Source organism: Pimephales promelas, chromosome 18, assembly GCF_988280905.1.
Source record: "Pimephales promelas chromosome 18, fPimPro1.hap1.1, whole genome shotgun sequence".
NCBI lineage: Eukaryota > Metazoa > Chordata > Actinopteri > Cypriniformes > Leuciscidae > Pimephales > Pimephales promelas.
Genome location: NC_142786.1, coordinates 18,099,241 through 18,112,393, shown reverse-complemented (window position 1 = coordinate 18,112,393; position 13,153 = coordinate 18,099,241). Strand labels below are relative to the sequence as shown.

Below are 13,153 nucleotides of genomic sequence, written 5' to 3'. Positions count from 1 at the left end.
GATACAGGTGAGCCAGCATAGAATATACAAGCAAGCAAGCACGAGTAAACAGGTCAGAGATAGAGTGTGGGTAAATCAAAACTTCACAAAATTACAATAAACAGAACAGTCCAAGGGGAGCTGATGGGGCACAGGTGCTAATGCAATGATGACGGGATTAATCAGGAGATGATGAGCAGGGAAGGATAATGTGAAATGCAGTCCTAGTACACAGGAGAGAGAGATCTGGTGCAACCAGGAAATATCATATCTGGCCCACACACAATCTTAAAACTGGTTTGTCGCACACTGGCCATCTGGCCCCACACACAACATGCCACAACTCACAATTAAGCCGGTTTGTTGCACACGGGCCAGATCTGGCCCACACACAGCATGCCACAACTAAAACTAAAGCCGGCTTGTGGCACACGGGCCAGATCTGGCCCATACACAACATGCCACAACTCACAATTAAGCCGGTTTTTTGCACACGGGCCTCATCTGGCCCACACACAGCATGCCACGACTAACACTAAAGCCGGCTTGTGGCACACGGGCCAGATCTGGCCCACAAACAGTAAGCCACATCTCACACTAAAACCGGCTTGATGTGTGTGGGCCAGATACGGCCCATATAACTTTTGCCGCTGCCATAACTGAGCCACATGTGCCATAGTTGGCCCAGATGAGGCCCGGATATGTATGCTATCTGGGGAGTTGGACATGAAATTAAAGATCCCACATGAAATGTAAGACCTCCTTATGGAAAATTCCAGAATTCAAGACATTTTCAGACCTTAAAAATCCAAAAAAAAAATATTTAAGACGTTTCAAGACTGCGTCGGAAGTGGACATGCGGAAGTTGACAAATCCCACCCATGAAACCTGGAAGCGTGATAATGTCATAGGCATGTCATAATTCTTTCTTTATTGTTTATTGTAATAAGAAAAAGTTTGCGTTTGAAGAGCTGGTTTCCGATAATGAGCTGGACTGGATCTGGAGAGGAGCTGCACAGACGGGTTGCCAGGTATTGACAAAGACAGTAAAATGGGTATGTGTCATTTATCCCAGTCGAACAAAGAGAAAAACATGGAGCAGTTTGAGAAACAACGTCACAATGACTCCATCTGCTGGTGAACGCCCAGTACTGGGATTTTAGCAGTCATTCTGCAACTGGTGAGAAGGGTTATTATCGTTTAAATTATTAAAAAGATTTAAATATAAACCATCCAGACTGCAAACTCTTTAACGGTATTGTCAACTAATAGTAATACAATAATTATGCAATTGTTAAGAAATACTAATAATGTGATTTATGTTCGGTATTTCCTTAAAGAAAAGAGACAAAAGTTGTTTTTATTTTTTATTTCATATAAAAAAATGTAAAAAAAAAAAAAAAAAAAAGATGATTCTTCACCCAGAAGGCAGATCTCAGGAGTGTAATGCTGAGCTCAGGAAAACAGACACACACACACACACACACACACACAGTCGTGCAAACATCATCATGGCTTTGACATGACTTACTCAAACTGATGCTAATTCAATGCTTTGATAAAGCTGTTATTAATCAGAACATTGGGATTTAACACTGTAAATTAAGCAAAAGCTGGGTCTGATCTCGTCTGTCCAGATGAACGAGCTGTGAAGGAAACACAGTCTTGAAGCCGGTCAGGTGTTTAACAGAATTGGACAGGGGTCATTTCCTCATGGTGAGCATGGCATTGACGTCCCACAGGAGGTTCCTCATCTGGTCCATCAGCACCTTCATCTCCTGGTTCTTCTGCCTCAATTTCTGTTACAAAATAAATGAACACTTTTGTTCAGCAAGAATGCATGAAATCAATCAAAAGTGACAGTAAACACATAATCACAAAAGTATAATTCCTGGAGCTCATGGATTTAATTCACCCACGGTCATATGCGTGTTTAAAACCAGATTTATTTAGTGCCATGTCAGCATCCACGGCTATTTTCATTTCATACAAATATATAAATACAATAAAACCAAACAAACAAAAACTGTTTGAAACCATAAAGGAAAAGCTTGATATCTTGCAGTGCACTAGTATGTTTAGGATGGTTCTAGGATCTGGACACCAGGATGGTTCCCCAAGGAACGTTTTCCTCGTTGCGTTCGCACTGCTAATAGGAACTCTGAAGTGACGTGAGACATGTTTATTGTTGTGAATTTTAATTTGACGTGTTCATTAGTTTACGATCTAACAGTCTCATCCGTTATTAGACAGAACCGTTATACATAGAAAGTAGACAGTAATGAAAAGTTATGAGTGTTTCTCGTGCGGTTGATGATCAGAGTTCCTGGGTAGATACATAATCATGTTTCTCTCGATCTCCTCGTAGCTTTGGATTTTCTCATCGTAAAGGTTTAGAAGCTCATCTATCACTGTTTTCCATGTTCATTCAGTTAGTTTCTGGAGTAAATATTAGAAATGCACTGATTTTCATTGAGTTTGACCTGCCGATACCGATTTTAGCCGATTCCGAGTCCGACACCATATACTTTTACTCAAACTCAATAATGAAAACAAGTTTAAATGGGTACATTTTCTTTTCCGACATAGCCTACTCCAGTTCTTGTTAAAATACACAATATGCAAATTCTGTTAATTTTGGGCACTTTTAAATCCTTTTTTTCTCGAAGCTCATGCGTGGCTCCTGCTCCTGGTCAGGGCGATATATCGAACGATATTGAATGCGCATCTAATCAGTAAAGCCGGTTCCTTGATTAGTAGTAAATCACCTTCACCTGCTTTCAGATGGAGCGGCATTCACTACAAAAAGCCGTAGATCACTGACAACTGAGCCATATCGCGTTAATATCGAGGACATATCGATATCGATATTTAATGCGATATGGCTCAGCTGGTCAGTTAACTACGGCTCTTCGTCACGACAAAATCTCCCGTGTTAAATTAACACACCTGGAGTGTATATGAGTCCACACTCAAGAGTGTTAAAGTTAATGAGATAATTAAGTGATTAAATGAGTGATGATTGAGCATTATTGAAAACACCTAAAGCAGAATCACAAGGAAAAAAATCTAAAATTTTAAGCCACCGTTATGGAGATGAGTGTTTGCTTTAGTTGGGCTCTTGACCCTTATATTATACATCTTATATTTTAATTTGCTGTTGCATCGGAGTTATGTCTGTCAGATGAACAAAGATAAACAATTATAAAATGATGTTGGTTATATAATGACTTTCATCATTTAAAACTTATGTCTGTGATTTATTCTGTTGGTTAATGTATAACTGAGATTCTGCATTAACATCCAGAACATTAAATATAATATAATGGATTTCTCAAAAGTTGTTTTAAACAAAAAAAACCCTCTCTTTTAGGCACACACAGACCTCAAGATTCGGTCAATGCTTCTCAACAACGGTGACGAGTAGAATATTCAAGTAGGAAAAGTTAATTACATAGACAATTCAGATCATAATTTATTCAAACCGCAATGCATGATGGGAGACATTAATGAGTTGTGATTGGTGGCAAAATGTCACCACGGTTGAGATAGACAGGCTGATTATTGATCTCTGTGTTTCTGAATAAAGATGCCAGTGATTTGATCAGATTAAATATTTTAGGTTATAAGTAAAATACAGATATGCAGCAGAACCACAAAACTGTAGCTAACAAGTTAACCGAATCAACTGAATAAGTTTCATTTTTCAGATCATTGCATGATTATGTCAAAGCATAACCAACACTATCAGTTCACAGTTACCTGTGTTTATTTGACTGTTATAAATCAATATCAACAGGCAAACAAAATTTAAAGTGAAAGTATAAGTGTCAAAAGCCCAACTAAAGCAGACACTGATCTCCATAACGGTGGCTTACAATTTGTGATTTTGTCCTTCAGTGATTCTGCTTGTGATCATCAGGTGTCATCAATAATGCTCAATCATCACTAAATTAATCACTTAATTATCTAAATAACAGTTTAATGTAACACTCATATCGTCCATCTGAAAGCAGGTGAAGGTGATTTACTGCTAATCAAGGAACCGGCTTTACTGATTAGATGCGCATAACAATATCGTGCGATATATCGCCCAGCCCTACTCCTAGTGTGAATGCACTCATTGATTAACACGCAAGCCGGAAAAAAAAATGCGTCGCTCATGCTTGCGGTGTAAATAAGGGGTGAAACGGCCGTAATTCACGAGGTTTCCTACATGTGCGTTCCGTGTGCACGTGTGATACTGCGGTGTTAATTATGTGGAGCCCGAATGCATTTGACCGGCATAAAATCAGCATGTCAGACTGACTGGCCGGTCCCGATCACGTTAAAATCGGCTCTTCAGTCTGTGCATCTCTAGTAGTGATCGACCGATATATCGGCCGGCCGATATATCGGGCCGATATTTGAGGTTTTTACGTGTATCGGAATCGGCCGATACACCGCTGCGCGTTCGCCGATAGTTTTTTTTTCCCCACCGTTATTTATAGACTGGCGGCCACGGGCAGCTCCGTGCTGCTTGAGATGCTGCAGTTCACGTGCCCCGCCCTCCTCCACTAGCAGAGTGCAACCTGCTCTTCACGAGAATGGTAACTTAAACTTTCAAAGGATCTTTTAAATGTTTGACTCCTGAAATATTGTCAAACACTTTGAAAATGGAAACACGTCGCCCTATAACTGTTATGTGCTTGCAACTAAGCAAGTTTGTGGGTCCAAATGGAAAACGCGAATGCCTCGTCTATAAAACTTAACTGCTTGCCATTGTATTAAGAAGCTGCAAATAGTTAAGGTGTAGGTTATCCGTTCAGTATGCATTAGGACTGTCTATGAATATTCTACATTCGAATATCTATTAATTTTGAAGGTGAAAATTAATATTTGAATGTGGAAAAACACGCCCGCGGTTGCAGACTAACGTTACCACAGCTGCACAGCTCGCTCGGAGCGCTCACTGTCGGTTCTATACTGTGAAACTTCAAGTCACTGAATGAACTGAAGCCTGCTATATTTGGGACAAGAGTCGCGACTCGCAACCTTAAATTGCTTGCACAAAACTCTTGTTTAGCACTCAACATTTGTTTGTTGTTCATTTAACCGACGCGCAGAGACCGTGAGGGCGAGAGGGAGAGAGAGTGCCTGAGCGAGTCCAGGGCGAGACAGAGTGAGCTCTGCGGTCTTGGCCATTAGTTGATTTACTTGCTTTTTAATAAGTTGTCAAATATGTTTAAACTCAAATAAACCATCTAATACTAGTAGTTATGTCTCTTTTTATTAATGTGTCATTGTGTCCTGTTATTGGTGTAATGCGCGTCAACAACAAAATGCGCAACGGGATGTTCGAATATGTTTTTTAGAGGGAATATGCAAACGCCATTTGAGCAATTTTGACAGCCCTAGTATGCATACGGGTGCTGTAACGAACACTGGTCATAGGATTAAGGAATGCCAACGTTATTCTGTGCTTTTTGTGGGAGATTTATTCAGCGCTCACCTGGCTGAGGTTTGGGGCGTGTGGAGTTTGTCTCCCTCGCAATCACAGTAATATTAGAGACTAGACATGCTCATTTTATTTTATGTAGGAAAATTGAAACCATGCAGTACATAGTTCGTTTCTTTTAAAATGAAGTACAGTGTGCACTGTGCACTTTATTATGCTGGTTGCTACTGTGTGCAATAGTGTAATTATTTAATTTATGCTTAAATATTCATTTTCAGCACTGAACTTTTTTTGTTCTACTTCATGTTTTTAATATTTTTTACATTGTTTATCTACTTGTTCTTGTTCTACCTCACATGTTTTTACTATTTGTTTAATATTAATTTTTGAAGTTAGTTAAATGTTACTTTTATTAAATTGAGACCTGTAACATTTGTTAACATCATGTTATTTTTAAGATGTAAATTGAGGGAGCAAAATGTATCGGCTCCAAATATCGGCTCAAGAAAATCGGCAGCCCGTATCGGTCATCGGCTAAGGCTGATGGGAAAAAAATCGGTATCGGTATCGGCACTAAAAAATCCATATCGGTCGATCCCTAATCTCTAGTAAATATATAGGCTATAATCTGTAGACCTTATTAATAATGGCATGCGTTCGGCTAATCAGAGAACACTAACGTCACGGATAGTTCCTATAGTGCTGGTTAAGACCAACTCTGAGTAGGAGTAAATTAGTTCCTCCGAAAGAGATTTTAGAACTAAAATTGTTCCTGCGGTGCGAACACGCCAAACCCCGGCTGCTTCCGCCAGAAGCTCGAGAAACTATGAAAGGGTTCCTCGGGTGTGAAGCTGCGGTGCCTTGTTGGGTCTGAGAGACCATTGTAAAGATTATCAAACCTCCAGAACTTCTCTCCTCTCCTGAATCACGGCCGGACTGCAGGTCTCCATCCGCACGGCTTCGGCCTCCTCTGACACATACGGCACCAGCTGGAGGAGAGCAGACGCATGATTGATCACATCGTCTTCAGCCATGAGATTCATCTTCATTGATACGTTTAATCTAACTGCATTATACTGATTAATACAGCTGGAAACAGAAGTCTGAGAGCAAAGTTTTACTCCATTTTAATAAGTTATAGATATTAGCAGAATAAGTAGAATAAGCATAAAAATCACGAGTATCAAATATGAACTCTAGTCTTTGAGGAAGGTCTCAGTCATCGTATTGCATTATATGTTTTAAACTACAGAGCTTTGATCAAAAAACTGAACATTTTCAATATCATTTTACTAAGACAGATAATATTTGATCAGCATCTGCAGCAAACTGCATACAAATTAAATCCATTCTTTGATTTTGATAAATGCTAAATGCTGATAATTTGAATGCAGATTGCATCTAAAACACTATATAATAATACAAATAGTCAACTAATATATAATATCAATAATAATAATTAAAATAATATGTATTTGATTCTGAGGCTAATCAGATCAAGTGTTTATCAGAATGATCTGTCAAGTCCCTTCATTTAGAGTTTCACAGCAGCTTTACAGAGATAACAGGATATTACAGTCATGAAAGCAAACACACACACACACACACACACACACCTCACAGCAGCTTTACAGTAATAACAGGAGATTACAGTAACAGAGAGTGTTTAAGCTTACTGCAGATCTAGAATAAAGTTATTGTCCAGATGAAGTTAGTTTTGATTGATATTAACTCAGAGCCGCTAACACGACACCGCTCTACACATGTAACGTGTTCCGGCCGCTCGTTCGCACGATGACAGTGTTTGAGCTCGATTGTGTGCATCAATCATCATGTTTGAGGGTCAAACTGACCTCGGCCGGAGACTCCTGGAGGTCAGGGGTCATCTCCACACAGCGCTCGTACAGCAGACGCAGCTTCCGGAAGAGGAGAGTCAGCTGACGCAGGTGTTCCTGGAGCTTCCCGAAGCGATCCTGATACGCAGCCTGACTCTGCGTCACTCCGTTGGGAAGCTGAGGGAAACACGTCCAGTCTCCTTCATTTATACAGAGCTTTAACAGTGCAGATGATTCACAGCAGCTTTACAAAGATTACATTTTTGACTTTTTTAATGTCATAATTATGATTTTTTTAATGTTATAATGACGTTTTCATAACAACTTTGATTAAAGGGATAGTTCACTTTGAAAATAACTTTTGATACGTTTTAGCTTACCTCAAGGGCATCCAAGATGTAGGTGTCTTTGTTTCCACAGTATTTTCAATTTTGACATTTTTCAGTCAAACCGTTGTTGTCTGCCAGTCATATATGCAGGTATGGGGGTCCACATCAAAGAGCATGCACAGAGAAGTCAAAATTAAACATGATTTAATGACTCGTAAATGTAAGTACACATTGATGGCCTAAGACATGAAACGAGTGGTTAGTGTGAGAAAACGAACAGTATTTATATCATTTTTACCTCGTGTAATCACAGTCTCATCCAAGTGATCTGAATCAGTTGTGCAATGTCCAACTCATAGACTGTAAAGGTTCAATTGAACTGAATCATGTTCCGCCAGAAGTGATCGCTTGCGTGTGTACGTCACTCAATACTTACACGGAGATTTCGGGAGTTTTACCTTTTACTAAACATATTTAGATAAGATATACCGAAATCGTCTTCCATTGCGATTTCCCGTACATCTAAATATGTTTAGTGAGAGCTAAAACTTCCGAAATCTCTGTATAAACAAAGAGTGACGTAGGCGCGCAAGCGATCACTTCCGGCGCATGCGCAGACCGAAGCGCCATGCCGTCAGATCAGTTTGACATCGCTGTAATTACACAAGGTAAAAACGATATAAATACTGTTCGTTTTCTCACACAAACTGCTCGTTTCGTGTCTTAGGCCATCAATGTGTACTTACATTCACGAGTCATTCAATCATGTTTAATTTTGACTTCTCTGTGTATGCTCTGAGGTGAACCCATGGTGGACCCCCTTAACCTCCAGTGTATGACTGATAGACAACAACAGTTTTACTGAAAAATATCAAAATTGAAAATACTGTGGAAACAAAGACACCTACATCTTGGACCTGCTCTTGAGGTAAGCTAAAACATATCAAAAATTAATTTCAAAGTGAACTATCCCTTTAAGTATCAATTGTGCTTTTATATGTCAGAATTATGAGCATTATGTGTCATAATTTCAACAAGTAGTTCAGATTTTTCGGTCTCTGGTGAGGGTGAGTCTCAGGTAGGGCTGTTTATTGGCAAGAATCTGGCGATACGATACATATCACGATACATGGGTCACGATTCAATATATTGCAATATATTTCGATACTGTCCATAAGGCGATATATTGGGATTATTTTTTTTAATTAGGACTATAATTTTAGAAAAAGTAATATTTAAAAAAAAACATGATGTGAATTAAAGTCAAACAAGTTTACTTTAGGTAAACAATTCAGTACTCAGAAAAATCAAACTACCAGTTTGGGACAGGTTCATTACAAAAACTTTGGTTAAATGTGTTTTTAGAAGTTGGTCATAAACTTTATAGACTTAGGGGGTCGCACACCGGACAAGCGCAGCGCCATATATAGGAAAACTATAGCACACCAGACAACAACGGTTTCTCATCAGTGTTTGGCCAGCAATATTGTTATATATAATGACATAAAATCAAGATAATGTCTGTTCTATGATATGATTGTACTGTACAATTAAATACAATCGTTGCTGAGTCTGCATTCTGAAAACTTTACCTCAGAGCATCCGTTAACTGAATGAATTGAGAATTTCACCTGAAAAATCCAATAACATCAGCAATTGTCATTCAAGCAGCATACATTAGCAACGATTTGAGACAAAACTAATTTAAATTTTATATAAAACTATATAAATGGCACTCTGTGGCGGAGCAGGATTTTGAACATGGTCCTGAGCCGTTGCTGGGCGCCGCGGACAGGTGCCGAATGACGCCGCCAGTGTGTGTACACTCATAGAGAATAATGTGTTCGAATTTTAAAGATGTGGCGCTGAGCTTCTCGTCTGGTGTACGACACCCTTTTAGACTTTCCGCCGAAACCCCCGTTTCACTGTTGCTCACGCGACGGTCCTGCTTGACCCTTATGCGCGGCTACTGCTCACGGTGTGAATGAACGCCTTCATTGATTAACATGAATGCCGAAAAAATACCCTGCTGCTCACGCGCCGAACTTGTAAAGACAGTTCACAACTGCATGGTTTCTGTTGATATCGTTAGTGCCTTCGTTACTCTAAAAACCAAAATGATTCCACACTTCCAAGGAGCCGGTCTTTACAAGGGGTTCAGCCATAGCTATGTTGTTTCTAGCAAAACGTTAGGCTAGTGGTGCGTCTATGCATATAAAAAAAAAAAAAAAAAAAAAAAAATCAATATTGCGTTTCTGAAAATCGATACAGTATTGAAAAATAAAATATCGCGATACTCAAGTATATTGATTTTTTTCTTACACCCCTAGTCTCAGGTGAGCGTTAGTCTCGGGTGAGGGTCAGGTGAGCCTCAGGTAACATGATAGTGACCGAGTCAAAGTACAGTATATATAAATAAAAAAAGGAAACATCAAAATTTCCAAATCCGTAGCTCCTAAAGTGCATAGTGCCAAAAACAGCTCAGTCCATAATTATTACCTATTATTTGAGTCTCGGGTGAGTCTCAGGTGAGCGTGAGTCTCGGGTGAGGATCAGATGAGCATGAGTCTCAGGTGAGCGTGAGTCTCGGGTGAGCGTGAGTCTCAGGTGAGCGTGAGTCTCGGGTGAGCGTGAGTCTCGGGTGAGCGTGAGGTAAGCGTAAGTCTCGAGTGAGTCTCAGGTGAGCGTGAGTCTCGGGTGAGCGTGAGTCTCGGGTGAGGGTCAGGTAAGCGTAAGTCTCGAGTGAGTCTCAGGTGAGCGTGAGTCTCGGGTGAGATACAGATAGCTTTATTAATCCCCAAAGGGCAATTCAGTTTTTACAGTACACCGTCTATACACAAATCCGCCGAAACACGGAAGTAAAGCAGCGCCGCCATTATATATATATATATATATATATATATATATATAGCTATAACAGAAGCAAAGATATGGGCCTCTCAAGTGTGATTGGTGGCCATTTTAAAAAAATGTGCGTATATAAGAAACAAAATGTGATCTCACTTGTGTCTTAGGATAAATTTATTTCTATGGCCATAAGGTACTTCCATACCAAAGAGGACCTTTGCATCATGACTTGAAGTCAAAAGTCGCTTAACCTCTCTACTATTACTGCGGGCCTTGCTGCTGCGGAAGTAGCGTTGTTCTCGTAGGCGGCTATAGCAGATGTTAGATGTTTTTATTTAGTTATTTTGTGCGTATGTCCAGTGATGCCGGGAAGAGCGTGTTGTGTGGTTGGGTGTTCCAAAAATTATCTGTATTGTTACTGTCACATTATGGTACGAGTTCACTGCCTGTGAAAACCTCACGACACCTTTTAATGTGATGAGCTCATCTGCGATGGTATGCAGTATCTGGCCAATCCATTCGGAGCTTGTGTAATTCTGACCTTCAATCAATGCCCTGTAATTTAGGTTCTGAAGCTCATCGCATGCCAGATTATTAATAAAATAATTGAATACCTGTAAGAACATCTATTTTATTGCTGCAACTGGTTGTGGCTAATAGTTATCTGCCAACTTCAGAGAAAAATGTGGGACAAGTATTGTTCTTTACAGGAAAATAAGAGACACTCAAAATATTTGTACTGTATCAAACAGTATATGTAATTTCAGGTTAGTATGCGTTTAAAATTTTCTTTTTTTAAAACACAAAAGTTTGTTTTGCTTAACCTATTTATGTACAATTTAATTGTAAATCAGATTTTAAGATCACACAATTCCACATTACACATTCACATCACATTACACAAATCAATTACCTCAGCTTAATATTTAACAGCCTGATTCCTGAGGGAATAAATGATTTTCCATAAGTTAACGGTTAGTCTTTGCAGGGGGCTGCAAGTAACGCTAACCTGATGACATAAGAACATATTCATCCCCCAGAATATGATGTTGATTCACAAGGCTTTTTACTTTTTGAAGAACACGTTTCTCCCAAAGAGAATTTAGGTCGCACAATTGAATTCCAATCATTTTGGAGCAGCAGACTTTCACAATATTATTTAAACAGTTTCGATCCTTCACTGATATATTACCAAAACAACAAATAAAAGAAAAAGTAAGAAGGCTCTCAATATACGACAAATACACAGTGCACAATATAGGTATAGAAACCCCGAAAGAATTTAGCCTACGCAATAAATGTACTCCCTGCTGGGCGCGTTTAACCACTGATTCAGAGTTCCTTTCGAACTTCAGTTGAGAATCAAAAATCGTACCCAAACATCTCAGGTGAGCGTGAGTCTCCGGTGAGGGTCAGGTGAGCGTGAGTCTAGGGTGTGTCTCAGGTGAGCGTGAGTCTCGGGTGAGGGTCAGGTGAGCATGAGTCTCGGGTGAGGGTCAGGTGAGCGTGATTCTCGGGTGAGTCTAGGGTGAGCGTGAGTCTAGGGTGTGTCTCAGGTGAGCGTGAGTCTCGGGTGAGTCTCAGGTGAGGAGCGTGAGTCTCGGGTGAGTCTCAGGTGAGGAGCGTGAGTCTCGGGTGAGTCTCAGGTGAGGAGCGTGAGTCTCGGGTGAGTCTCAGGTGACGAGCGCGAGTCTCAGGTGAGCGTGAGTCTCAGGTGAGCGTGAGTCTCAGGTGAGCGTGAGTTTTGAGTGAGGGTTTGTCTCGGGTAAGTTTCGGGTGAGTGTCTCAGGTTCTTCTCACCTGAGTGGCACGTGTGATCTGGAAGATCTCCATAGTGCGTGTGACGATGTCCTGCACAGTCTCCTGCCCGATGCGGCACAGGTACACAGGTGAGATCTCTCTCAGCTGCTGCTGCTGCTGCTGCTGCTGTTGAGGGCCAAGCAGACCCACACCGGGCCCCGGGCCCTTCTGAGGGGCCACGGTGGACATCTAACACACAGAGAGCGCTTCACATTCAATAACAATAACATAAACTGCCATTTGCCTGTAATTGAACCTGACGTGAACTTTTAAACCTGTTAACCTTCTAATTTAGTCATAAGTCGAAAGATTCAAAATATTAAATCATTGTGAGATAAAAGACGAAATAATGGGGTCAAGTCAAATTTATAACATTATTAGGCTAAATTCTGACATATTGAGTCAAAATTATCAACTCGACAATCCAAATCGTGACCTCATTTTAACATAATGACTAATGGTAATATATATATAACGTTAGCCTATCGACGGAGTAACGTTTTGTCGAAAAGTTTCGAAATTTTTATGTTAATTGACTTAATTGAAGTCAACTTTGATCTAGTATATCATTATTTTGACTTTTTAGTTTAATAATTATGACTTAAATATAATAATTTTGGTTTAGTGTCATAATTGCGTCTTTTCTGTGGAAACAAGACACAATAGCACTTGTTTATGAATGGATAACGTTAAACATAACACAGAGAACACAAACTTTGTGTAGAAACTCACGGAATGTATTGACGTTGCTCCTGCTGCTTAAGTAGTTTTTTTTTTGTCGCGTTATTAACAATAAACAAGCAAAGAAATAAATGCTGGACTTCTGCACTCGCTAGTTTCAAACAGATGAGCGTCAGGCATCACTTATTGCGCCATTTCCTGTTTCCTGAGATAGTTTTAAAGTCCCCCTGTAGTCATGCTTAAAA

At 39.9% G+C, this 13,153-nt stretch overlaps 1 protein-coding gene across 1 annotated transcript; it reads right to left on the bottom strand.

Moving 5' to 3' along the window:
• Positions 1 to 1,333: 1,333 nt before the first annotated feature.
• LOC120471120 (mediator of RNA polymerase II transcription subunit 30) lies at positions 1,334 to 13,121 on the bottom strand. The gene is made up of 5 exons (XM_089122909.1): positions 12,960 to 13,121; positions 12,228 to 12,416; positions 7,270 to 7,428; positions 6,316 to 6,405; positions 1,334 to 1,778 (listed from the first exon to the last, which is right to left on the bottom strand). Exons 2-5 carry the CDS (start codon positions 12,414 to 12,416, stop codon positions 1,683 to 1,685), a joined length of 534 nt encoding a protein of 177 aa, XP_088979035.1. The 5' UTR covers positions 12,960 to 13,121; the 3' UTR covers positions 1,334 to 1,682.
• Between the last annotated feature and the right edge of the window lie 32 nt (positions 13,122 to 13,153).

What these genes read in the sequence shown, in the direction of transcription:
- LOC120471120 (XM_089122909.1), bottom strand. Translation starts at nt 12,416, where the DNA reads ATGTCCACCGTGGCCCCTCAGAAGGGCCCGGGGCCCGGTGTGGGTCTG. An exon ending in AGATCACACGTGCCACTCAG is followed by an intron (nt 7,429 to 12,227) that starts GTGAGAAGAACC and finishes TGTTTCCCTCAG; the next exon opens with CTTCCCAACGGAGTGACGCA. An exon ending in AGAGGAGAGAAGTTCTGGAG is followed by an intron (nt 1,779 to 6,315) that starts GTTTGATAATCT and finishes ATTTTGTAACAG; the next exon opens with AAATTGAGGCAGAAGAACCA.